Source organism: Branchiostoma floridae, chromosome 3, assembly GCF_000003815.2.
Source record: "Branchiostoma floridae strain S238N-H82 chromosome 3, Bfl_VNyyK, whole genome shotgun sequence".
NCBI classification, from domain to species: Eukaryota; Metazoa; Chordata; class Leptocardii; order Amphioxiformes; family Branchiostomatidae; genus Branchiostoma; species Branchiostoma floridae.
The window spans coordinates 28,224,432-28,236,606 of record NC_049981.1 but is presented as its reverse complement, the minus strand read 5'-3'; the positions used below and the strand labels follow the sequence as shown (position 1 = coordinate 28,236,606).

The following is a 12,175-nucleotide window of genomic DNA, read 5'->3' as shown; positions in this document are numbered from 1 at the left end:
CGACAAGAGAATTGTCATGTCTGAGCAGACAATAAGACATAGTGACAAGGGCTCTTGTTATAAGACCACGCCGCAACTCTCAAGTTTTATACGCTGACGCAGAGCTCTCGTTGCCCATGATATCATATTGTCTGTGAATAGGTCGCTGTAACGTCAAAGAACATTTGATTGTCATATTTCTGATTCTGTCAAAAGCTTGATACTGGCCATAATGGGGTGCTTCGATGTGAGTGTGTCGTGGAGTTTTTGTAATGTAATGTAGACATTCCGTAGAAATATTTAAAGAGAATGTTAACACTTGACTATGGATTCCATTGAAAACACCGTAAGACAGATGGGATGAGCACTACGTTTCAATCCAAAGCCCGCGGCAGTGCCCATCCCGCCTTTTCAGGATAGATCTACGTCGACGTATCTCCACCTACATAGCATGTAACGTTACGTATACACATATGGGTAGTTTATCATACATGATCGTTGTAAACAAGATCTAATCTCTAACAGTAATTAATTTCTAGTACAGAGAGTACGCGCGCTGTTTTATAATGATATACGAATCACATGGAGAGATATTGGAAATGCGAAGTACCACCATATAGGCCAGATTTCCGCACATCAAACGGTTAGCCGCGGTGGTGAGGAGTGGGCTTATCGTTTTAAATATCAAGCAGTGCTCCCGAGGGGACACAGATGTGCGGCTCCCTGTGCAGGTACTAAGTCTCTCATCAGTGGAGAGTGAAGACTCATTTCCAAGATAGCACTACACAACGCCCATATCTTATAAAAGTAACGGCAATACATTTACGGGGCAATAGTTTAGAAGATAAGGTAAATTGGCACGTTTACTGCACGGAATATAAGCCAGAGCTGACATATACTTACAGGTTTTACAGGTGCATATTTATGAAGGCCACGCACCAGGGGGGTAAAGTGGCCTTTCAGCGAGATATTTCTGTTAATAACGGCCGCTGCAATACGTCTAAATACAGCTGTTCTGTTCTGTCTAATGGCGACTATCAAATATGAATCTTAATGAGTTTGGCAAACCCTCAGAAACATGAGTGGTATTTGGTGGGAAGGCTGGGGGATTACAGTCCGACTGGAAACTACTCTCCCTGTCTGTGGGCTTAGTGAAGGCCAGGATTGCCGGCTTTGGGCGATGTGAAACAAAGAGCCGTTACAGATGGTGGTGTGATGCACTTGGGCTCCTTTGCGGTTCCTCATCAGTCGCCAGCAATGCTCAATCCCCCCGCGTAGCTGCTCGTCTTATACCTTAATGTACAATTCATCGGACCCAGTCGTTTACTCACGCGAATTTCTTGCTCGGGTGAATTCAATCGACTCCTGCCACATTTGTTGAACATGCTGACTCCGCTAGGGGACAGGATGTTATCCATTGGGATGCCATCGCTGTTTAATGTTGCGCGTATGGATGTGGACTAAGACTGCTGTGGTAGGGCGTATGCCGTCAACGGAAGTTCCGACCAAAGCTGTTCTATATGTTCGTCTTTGGGGAGACAGCGCTCGTGACAGTTTGGAGAGTGTGGGATGTTTGAACGTTTGCGGTAAGGCGTGGGGATTCTGGGCTGAACCAGTCCACCCGTGCGGTGGAGTGTAGATACTGCGGGGTTTGTGCCGGCGGTGGTGGGAGACTATCATGTAGCTGGAATCTGTTGCCCCAGTCGTATCTAATGGAGAGGCATATCATATCAGAACAATTCGATGGCCACAGGGGATGACTAAATTGACCACAAGATCGGCCTGGTGTATCTGAAATCCTTTTCCCGGGCGTACCACATTTGTTGAGTCGATCCGAATGTGCTTTGGGGGAATCTGGTGGTTATAGAACCGGCCTGCAGTGATGTACGCCCGCAGGACGTTATGTGGCTACTCCCGTAATATCTTTGCAATTATGTCGATATGGGCCCGTAGCTGCCATGGATACATTAGCAATCTGTCATGTCTGCTTAGATCACGGTCGCGACGGCGCTTGGAGAAGAACCGTTCGGGCAAAGTCGGAGATAGTTTCAAGGAAATCGCTTGACTTTGGATGCAATGCAGTCCGACTTTAAAGATGCAAGCGCCACGAGATGACCTGGTGGTGTTCACCACAACCGTCATGCCGACTGTGCCTCCAGCATGCGACAAGATGCCCACAGAGACAAACCGCTCCGATGGGATCAGCACAATAAACGTTACGGATGGATACCAGATGGGGCCAGTTGACAAAGGGTCGCCCCTTCCCGCCATAATGCTCCACCTTGTCGCCTATTTGACGGTGTTCATTGTCTGTATCCTCGGGAACCTACTGCTAGTTTTCTTAATCAGGAGGAAGCCACATCTTAGGACACCGGCCCTCTGTTTTGTATTTAACCTGGGATTCGCGGACCTACTTGTTGGCATATTCTGCATACCGTACGACCTCTTCCACCCCTTCTTTTCACAAGGTAAGGATCCTTTTAATGCTTTACTTCTGTTAACTTTCATATTTTGGAACTATTGCCCTTGATAATGATTGCGAGAGTGAGTAATGAAACCTTGATATAAACATTGAGTATACATTTTATGTTTCATTTTCCAGCCACGAGCTATACTCCTAGGGGCTCTCTTACTCTTCTCTTAGGCACATTGTGCATCTAGTTCCTACACGTACCTCATAGCCGGTACGTACTTGAACAAGCAATTAAATAAATAAATAAATGAGTACGGATCCTCCCTGAAGGTAACGTCCTGTCTTGCATGGAACGTCATTGTCTTATTTTTCCTCAACGATGCCAATTTATTTTTTACGACTAAAGAAAAGAGGAAACATTAAAAAGACGATAGTCCCAAATGAACTGTATATCATGCTGTTCACCTGGATGAGCGGAATCTGTCAGTTCCTACAGTGCGGTTTGTATGTGCGCCAAGAGTTATCACATCACAACTTGGAACACGTAGTCTATCGCCATCTATCTGGAGCTATCCCCTATCTTATGGCACCCCACTGAGTGCGAAAGTTTTCCAATTATTGTAATCTCCTATGCGTTACTCACCGACAGAAATGACAGTAATCGCCCAACTTCTTTACTGCTGGATCCCGCTGGGAGTATTCACGGACCCACAGAATTCCTCAATGTGCATAACGCCCAAGATTTATGGCTGCTCTGTTGTACCTCATTTCACTGGTTAGGGCACGCACTTCGCAGCGTGATGACAGGAAGAAATTCTTCGAGTTTGACAATGGAAAGCCGCGGAGCTTAAGTGATACAAATCTTGTAGGAAAGTAGTAAAAATACCAATAACGATGCGATATATCACGCTGTAAAAGGCCTGCAACAGATTAACGTCCTTTTGAAGGCACGTCTGTTATTTTACCTCAGTCTTCGTTCTTAAAAAAATCGAAGCAGACAAATCATCAAAATTCGATCATGATCAGCAATTATACCCACTATTAGTTGGTCCCGTGAGTAATTTGTTGCAATATTTACTGCATAACGTTGATTGTGAGCGATCTGCCTTTCATAAAGCAACCATCAAGTAAGGGTTGATAATTACAAGAACTGCAACAATATTTAAGGTTGTAATTGCTAGCATTGCATCTTAGTACAGTAATGAATTCAACAATGTACGAATGATTTGAAATGAATATGAATATCAATGATTCATTTCTAAAAATCCTCTATCTCTGTATGATATTTGTATTCACAAAGAGTAGAACGCCGTGAACATTGCTCTGCCATCCTTCACATGCCCCATTCTTTGTGTCCAGGAAGTATGTTATAAATGTGATATACGGTGAATACATGCACTTTATGTGCAGCGCTGGAAGCCGACCTTTAGCACATTCAACACATGATCTCAGACCATGAAGCAATTTACTGGAGAACAGAATAAAAGTTTCTTTGCTTCGGCCCCATCCAATGGCAGAGGGAGTCGTAACTCCCCCTCCCCCCGTACGTTGTGGCCACACGCTCAGGTTCGGTCCCATGGTCAAAGTATCATCCTTGCACATAACGCCTACTTTCTGAAGCCATTGGGCTGCCGAAAGTCAATATTAGTAATGTTGTAATATAACTATATAACTGCTATGCTGTAATATTATTACAGCATAGCAATGTCTAGCTACATACATGAAAATGCAAATGAACGTTATGTCACCAGAGATTGGTTGCAAAATGTCACGACAGATTGAATATGAACTGGTAGCTTTTTCAATATTGCAATGCCATATTTTACCAGGACGATACAAGGGGTCACTGATAAAGTAGATAGATCTGTGATCGTAAAAAAAGTCCATAATTGTCATGAAATTTAATAAAGTTCAGTGATTATAAAGACAAGCGATAGGCCAAGGTCTCCAATACGACTTATAAAACTCTTGAGATTGCGATGAATTTTATAATGTATTTATCATAGTCATAACCAGCATGGAAGCTCATCAGCGATTCATGTTGAAGTTTGTACCAACCCAGATGGACTTGTATGCTGATAAGAGAGACGATTTGGAAAAGAATTTTCTGGATCATCATAACCAGTTTGCGTTCAGTTCATCAGCCAGTAGATGACTTTTTCATGCCAATCAACAAGTCACAGTACCTATTCAAGCCTTCTGTCCATTGTCCACATTGGGGACTTATTCACAATTCTTAACAAAATCGATAGTCTTTTTTCTTCAATAGCCCAGTTGGGGTACTGCAATCTCTATAATTACCCCTGACTACAAACCACCTGCCGCTTGATGAGCAATATTAGTCTATGCACTCTTCTAGCTTCCCTAGGCATTCATTTACCTGGACCCAGTATGCGGGGAACTCGCACAGGGAGCATTATGACTACGTACACTGTTTTCTTGATTGTTTTATTTTCATACACCATTTTGGGGGGAATACCTCACTCCCTGAGCACTATGCCCCGCGAGGTGCTTTGCATTGTACTCTGTAGATGTAGACGTAGAATTGCAATGCTCAACATAGCGTCCTCGAGGACTCATTACCAACTAAGATAAATTGATTCCAGATGCAAATGACAATTAAAGAACATTTCAAATCCTTAACAATCAATCGGCATCCCCGAAATCACTCCGGAAGGACAAAAGTAGATATCTAAAGGAAGCAAAAGTTCCTTGTGTCGTGCTTAGTATCTCACAAGCTGAACACTGCAGAACCAATACTGAAGAGTACACAGATAACTCCTTTATCAAGGACATGCATGGACTACACATCGATTAAAGTCCATACGGAACTGGCCTCACTAAAAAAGCAATTCAGAAAGGATGCCAAACACATTAAATCTTAACTTTACCCCTGGAGTTACGAGGAAGAGCTTACTCCAAGTAATTAGCGTTGGCGGCGTTAATATGACTAGATCTCTCAAATGTTGCGATACCGACGCTGCGTGACTTTCAACGATGTGCTTTCATTTGATATGACTACTTGGAGCCAATCTAGATGAGAATTGACGGGAACATGGTGCGATGAAACGATGCCAAAAGGGCTATCGCTTTCAATTAAGTAGGTCGTACGTTAGACCACACGGACATATCGGGCACGCTACAAGAAAGGATGTTAGATCTCATGAATGTAAATGATGACCCGATGCAGTGTCCATCTTGCACATGTACGCCGATGATTATAATTAGCAAACTGGAACCATTCTCGACTTAGTTACAATTGTCTAACAGCTAACACGAAACCCAACACTCCAAAATGACACTTGATCTTACGCAGCACATTAGGTTGCAATCTAAATAAACATGTTCTAAGTCAATTGCAAACGCTCAAGTAAGGTAAAGACTAGTATGCCATCTCTACCACTACATAAAATAATTGTGTTTTTGCCAAAATCGATGATCGATTTTGACTTGGTATTCTACATTTTCCACAATGTCAACAATCAAAACGTGAGCAGATAAGAAGTAGTGGTTGGATCGAATACAACATGCTGGATAGATAACATAACCTTCATCGGATGTATCTGAGTGATGAGCCTGTTGTGATGTCCCCGGGATAATAATGGAGGTCTAATGTTTGAGGACATTCACACCACAGTACAAACACCTATAAGAACCCGCCACACTTATTGGAAAGAGTAGGGGTCCGGCCTAAATGGGGCAGGGAATTATATTTCTCGAGAAACATTCGTAATCCTTGCGTCGCCTTTTGAGTCAGTTTTATTAGCTCGCCTAATTATAACCTTGATGTTTCTGACTAAGGAGAAAGATGGTGCTATGGTGAGCGTTAGACGTGGTTTATGTAGCCTTGCACTAAGCAAACTCGTCAAAAATTACGTTCCTTCAGAAAGACATTGCAGCCCCAACCACGATGTCGCTTATATTATAACCCTTGGTGTTGTTTGTGTTTCCTCCAGAGGAGGGTCTGGGTTTCCTGATGTGCAGGGTGAGCAACACGCTGCAGGGTGTGGCCATCAGCGGCTCGGCCTTCACTCTCACGGCGCTCGCCGTCTGCAGGTAAAGATTTTCTTCCCTGCTAAGAAAGATAAGCGATGTGTGATATTGTAATCGATAATGCTTAAGGGAGTCTGGGGTTCAGATGTGAAGGTCCAGATGACAGGGAGAGGTGGAGGAGGTATCGAGCGTGGCCGCGAGATTACTTGACAAAGCAGTTTCATACACACCTTTATATCATCTCAAACAGCCACGGTGCAGCCATGTGTAGCACTTCTATTGAGCTAAGAAGTATGAATCAATACTTGAGAAATGCAAACATTTCTACCATAAATAGGAAAATAGAAACAAAACCGTCATGATTCGACAGGATCGTACCGTATTGCTTGCTCAGAGGAGTATGATGTGTATCAGAGTTTGGTGGCGTGCGTTCTTTGCAAAATACAACAAACAAACTGTAACTATACTAATGAATGAATGAAGACTTTTGTTCTATATTTTGCCAACCAAGCTACGTGTAAGCACAGGTCATAACAAAGACAAAACATACACTTGTTGGTACGAATATCATAGCAAGCTCGGCTTCTTCTTGGTAAAATGTGGGTTTGTATGCCGTAGGTTTAGCTATAGTCAGTTTGAGAAAACGAATGAGGAATATGACTATCATATATTCTCAAGTGAGGAAATCTACTTTCTATATATCTAAATAGGATATTTCTCTCATTAGCATACATGGTACAATCTGCGATGAAGTGCACTTTATCTTCTAAAGTATTTGAGGCGTCAATTTTAGCTACGCTTGTCAGTTAAATTCACCCCTTGAAGCATTCCAACAAGAAAGAGGGAGAAATGAAATTATACCTTAGTGCCCTAGTAATCACTTGAGAATGAATTTCCTAGTGTTGAATATGTTTTCATTTGCGGTAGGAAGAGACCTGCAAGGTTATGACGCCCAAGGAACTTCACCTGGACCCCGTAGAACAGTTACTTGCTGTCCGAAGCCTGAAAAATCCATCTTATTCCAGCCGTACACCTAAGTGCTAATGGGTTCGACCGAGAGTCATTGAGGATTTTAGAGAACCTTAAGTTTTCATTGACTGCCATTATGTGGAGCAGTCAGTATGAATGCAAGACCATGTTAGTTCTCCCTCGAGTGTTCACGGGGATCTGTGCAGATGATGTTTCGGGCTTGTTTGACCACAGAAGGGAGTAAATCGTCAGAGGGGAGGGGGGGGGGGTGCTAGATCAGGCCAATACAAAGATCTAAATTTGGTTTCTGAGGGGACAATCAATTTGCGGTATATTCATACGACCAAGGTGTATCCCGTACATGAATATATCAAATGAAGAACAGTAACTGTCTCTGAGATAAATTGATTTCGTAGCTACAACAGTGTTTTTTTGCGCATCGGTTACGAAGGAATAGGGCTTTACAACCCCAGTAATAGTATATAATGACCAGACCCTACTGGTATACATCCGGATAAGATAATTAATAAACTACATACTTCAGAATGCTGCCAGCAGCCATACATGTCACATCAGTGAAGGCCTGGCTGAGATCGTTCACCAACTTGGAGTACAAGTCATTCTGTAAGACATGTTTGAAATCTAGAGACCAAAAATTGGGTACACATAATGAAATGGGTTTACCTAGCCACAAGTATAATGTAAGGGCAACACTGGCTCGCCATGTTATGCCTATTATTATTGTGAGACGTCTAGACTTTGGCTGACGGTTACCAAGGCAGAACCCAAGTCCATACTAGTTTCTCAGACTGAAGTAGAAAAACAATTAATAACAAACTTTAAGGCATCACCAGAAACCCAGGAAAGAAGCAGGGAAGAATCCCTGAATATACGACAATAATCTACAATAAACAAAGAACGGATAATGCAAAAAGCACAGCCTACTGTTTTATCATAGTTTTGAGTACAGTTCGTGTCTGATGGATGTTCGCATTCCAATGTGTTCTGAAGCAATGCTATCACAAAACGACAACCAATTTCTTATCCGTCGCTTATCGGAAGGTCAATCTACGCTTCAGTAATCCTCAGGGAGTTCCATTCATCATATTTGCAAGTTTTTCCCGTTGTGCTACCTGAAATAATAACCACCTTTCATGAAGGTTGGGGAATGTGTATGCGTGTCACGTGTGCAGGATATGGGGCGGGGTAGATTTGTTAGCCGTTTTATTATACTGGTGGATTGTGAAAGGGCACGCGGCAGTTTTAGTAGGTGGGCTGATTTAGAGAGATTCACTGACCCATGCTCATTTCAAACTTAATTTCCGTGACCGGCCTTATTTTTCAACCCGCCTTAAAAGTTGTGCGGCATATTGGCATGTGGTCCATCGTTTCTTTCATTGGCATGAAATAGTGAGAGAATTAGATAGAATAGAGATCAACCCCAAAGTGTTGATTTCTTCACATGACCTGTTTTCTTGGTTTTGATGAACTTTACTCTAATTTCTGTTGATTGAGAAATAAAATCTATAACCTTTGCAAGCAATTTTATTTGATTCCCAAAATTGTCTTAAATAATACTTTTCTCAGAAAACCTCATAGCAAAGTTGGAAACGTATTCTTTTATCACTGTTACTACAGCAACCTATATCTACATTTTATGCTATTCAATGTATCTAAACAATGAGTGAGTGAGTGAGTATCTAAACATAGTGTCTTTGTAGTTGAGAGATGCTTGAGTTAATCCTTTAATTATTCCGAAAAATGTAAATTTTTCTATATTTCATTGCAAGTTCAACACTTATTTCAAATATTTTCAACATGTCTAGAATATAAGGTCAGCAAGATGATAAATCTTGGGAACCTTTATTAAAAGTTATGAATGTGACTATCATACTTCCTTAATTAATTTTCAAGATTGGATGCGGCCATCTATCATAAGGAACTGGGGACGATTCACGATTCAGCATCGGGAAAGCGGGGGAAGGAAGGCAGAAGACAGACTCATATTGGAAAGGACAGACTCAAAAGTATTCTTTGACATTGGAAATGTGCCCTAGAGTAGAGAAGGTTCTTACTGTGAACTGTAAACCTACCTTCTGCCCACATACCCGCCCAGTAGGTACATAAGTCTTCCAGACAGAGCTGCATCCTTCAGATAACGCTATATTGAGGTGATAAAAACACATGTTTGTACAGCAGTAAGCTTAGGAATTTGAAGCTTTTTGAGCGTCGGGACCTGAATTATTATGAGCGATGGCAGATATCATCTCCCCCAAATGTTTTGGTACGTTTGCTTTTCAAAATTGGTGCTTGTAATATCATGTTTCAGTGATTGCTACGGTTTTGTTAGATTACACCGATTAGATTTTAAGAGTCGCAAATTACTTGTGCATTTCTAAGCAAAGGATGACGATGCAGAAGTAGAAACACAAATACTGTGTGACTGCGTTAATGACATCAGTTGGAAGACAGAAGAATACTTAGCTTACAGTAGTTGCCAGGAAAGGAATAATGAGAAGTCGTCGTCGCCATAATTTCACAAATCTCTCTAGTTGTACACCCCTGCTTCTTAGAATAAATGTACCTAAGGGACCGTACGGCGTTTAGTGAGGGGGGAGGGCCGGTCGCCAGAGGGTCGGGTCAAAAAAATTTTGCATGGCCCTCCCCCCAGGTAAATTTTTTTTTGCTAGGCCCTCCCCCCAAGACAAAATATTTTTGCTTGGCCCTCCCCCCTCCTATCAACTTTGAAAAAATATTCAGGACGCCAATAAAACACTGCGCTCCCGCATTTGGAAATGTGCTTTGCGTCATACTTTTTCATGATTTTCACCGAGAAGCAGATCTCTCACCCCTAGTAAAAAAAGGAAAACAGAATGGCTCAAAATATCTGCTAAATAGAGGGATAAATATCTGCTTCATAGAGGCATAAATATTTGCTTTATAGAAGCTATTTCATTGTTTTGATATTGAAACAACACCTAAAAAGCATTTGTACCTGGATTTCTAGTAGATTTGCGCCACGAAGCGGCGCGCGCCCCGCTCCCTAAATTTACGTATTGCAAGCTCGCGGGCCTGAGCGGCTTGACGGAAACTATTTTCAATTTACATATATTTTGGACTTTTTCTTGGTTCTGTGGTGGTAATAACTTACGGTAAATCGGGGGGGGGGGGAATGAAAACTAAAACGACAGCACGATTCGACTTCCAAAACTGTAGTGGGGAGGGGGGCGCCGACGCGTGACGCTGATTTTCCCACGGACGGCGGGGTAAGACCGGTCGCCTCTCTCTAGCCGCCGGCGGGCGTGAGACCGCAGACTTGCAGGAGATCTTTTAGAAATGCCACGCTTTTTTGCCACGATTTCCTGCATTGCTTTTTTATGGGAAAATTTGCTGGTTAGATGACATTTCTATGAAAAAAAAAATACCAGGGTTTCAAGTTTTTGAGAACGACGTTCCGAACACCATGTTCGGCGCCAAAGGCACGAAGAATCGCAAGGTAGGTCCGGGAGAATTTTGAAATCTTGACCCTCTTAAAAACTATTTCCTTCAGTTTGAGGAGATATTTTGCTGACAAACAAAGCTAACTTTAATAGCATTTCAATTTAGAAATACAAAATTAAATCCCCCCCAAACACATTATCACGATGTCGGTCATCAAAGGCGCGAGGCCGGTCACGTCAAAAGGGATCCAGGGAAATTTGCAAATATTTACTCTCGAGCTTTGAAACGCCATTTCTTACATTTTGAGGGCAATAAGACAGGGCTAAATTTTGCTGGCAGACTAATCTAGAGTTTTATAACATTTCTGTGAGTGAAGAAGGTTTTCGATGGCGTCATGCATAAGCCCCGCCCCCTCCCTTTCGCATTTTCACTGTATCCCGAGCGCCAACCTCGGGCGATCCTTTGCAGAGGTCCAGAAAAATTTTGAAATCTTGACCCTCTGAAACGCCGTTTCTTGGATTTTAAGGGACATATTTTGCTGGCAGACCAAGCTATTTTTTTGCTTGGCCCTCCCCCCAAGTAAAAAAAAAATTGCTAGGCCCTCCCCCTGGCAAAATATTTTTTTGCTTGGCCCTCCCCCCCCTGGCGACCGGCCCTCCCCCCTCACTAAATGCCGTACGGTCCCTAAATACACAGAAAACTATAAGATTGAATTGTACCAAAAATCATGAAGATCCATCAGCACCTTATTGAGTTATTCTCGTCCAAAGCTTGAAACAGAACCGGCCCTCTGCCACTGCAGTTAGAAAACCCGCCAGGGGAGCAAAACGTACAGCTTACGTACTCTGCTCAAAGAGCTATGTACCACAGGCACAGCATGTCCAGAAGACTGAATGTCTAAACCGCACGTCCCGCAGCAGTACTCTAGAAAGCCGCTTGTAGGCCCATAATCGAACTTAACCGGTGTTTCCCCGGCCACTATCCACCTGCCAAATGTCACAAGGATCCATTCCCGGTTTCTCGAGCTACGGTTGTGACATACAGAAAAACGCACGGGAAACCTAGCTTAAGGCCCCCTCTCACTTGACGTGCGGCACGCTTGCGGCATTGTTGCGTTCGGAAGATGCTCAACGAATTTCAGAGATAAAGAACGAATTTTCTTACTTGTTGCATATTTTGTCGTCTTTTATGTTATACTTTTACGTATTGCGCAATATCTGAATCATAAAAAATCGAAGAAAATAACAAAACAGTGACGCACTGAACGAACGCAGCAATGCCGCAAGCGTGCCGCACTTCAAGTGATAGGGAGCCCCACATGAACCTCTTATCGACATCGGGCCCGAATAAAAAATTCTTTGAGCATACTGATTAATCAGG

General features: G+C 42.7%; 1 protein-coding gene across 1 annotated transcript in view; it reads left to right on the top strand.

Moving 5' to 3' along the window:
• The first annotated feature begins 959 nt into the window (after positions 1-959).
• LOC118410790 (neuropeptide FF receptor 2-like) overlaps positions 960-12,175 on the top strand; it is a 31,777-nt gene continuing 20,561 nt past the window's right edge. Inside the window, exons 1-2 of the mRNA XM_035812597.1 lie at positions 960-2,447; positions 6,349-6,448. Coding sequence (XP_035668490.1) covers positions 2,051-2,447; positions 6,349-6,448 — 497 coding nt within the window. The 5' untranslated portion in view covers positions 960-2,050. The remainder of the gene's footprint in view (positions 2,448-6,348; positions 6,449-12,175) is intronic.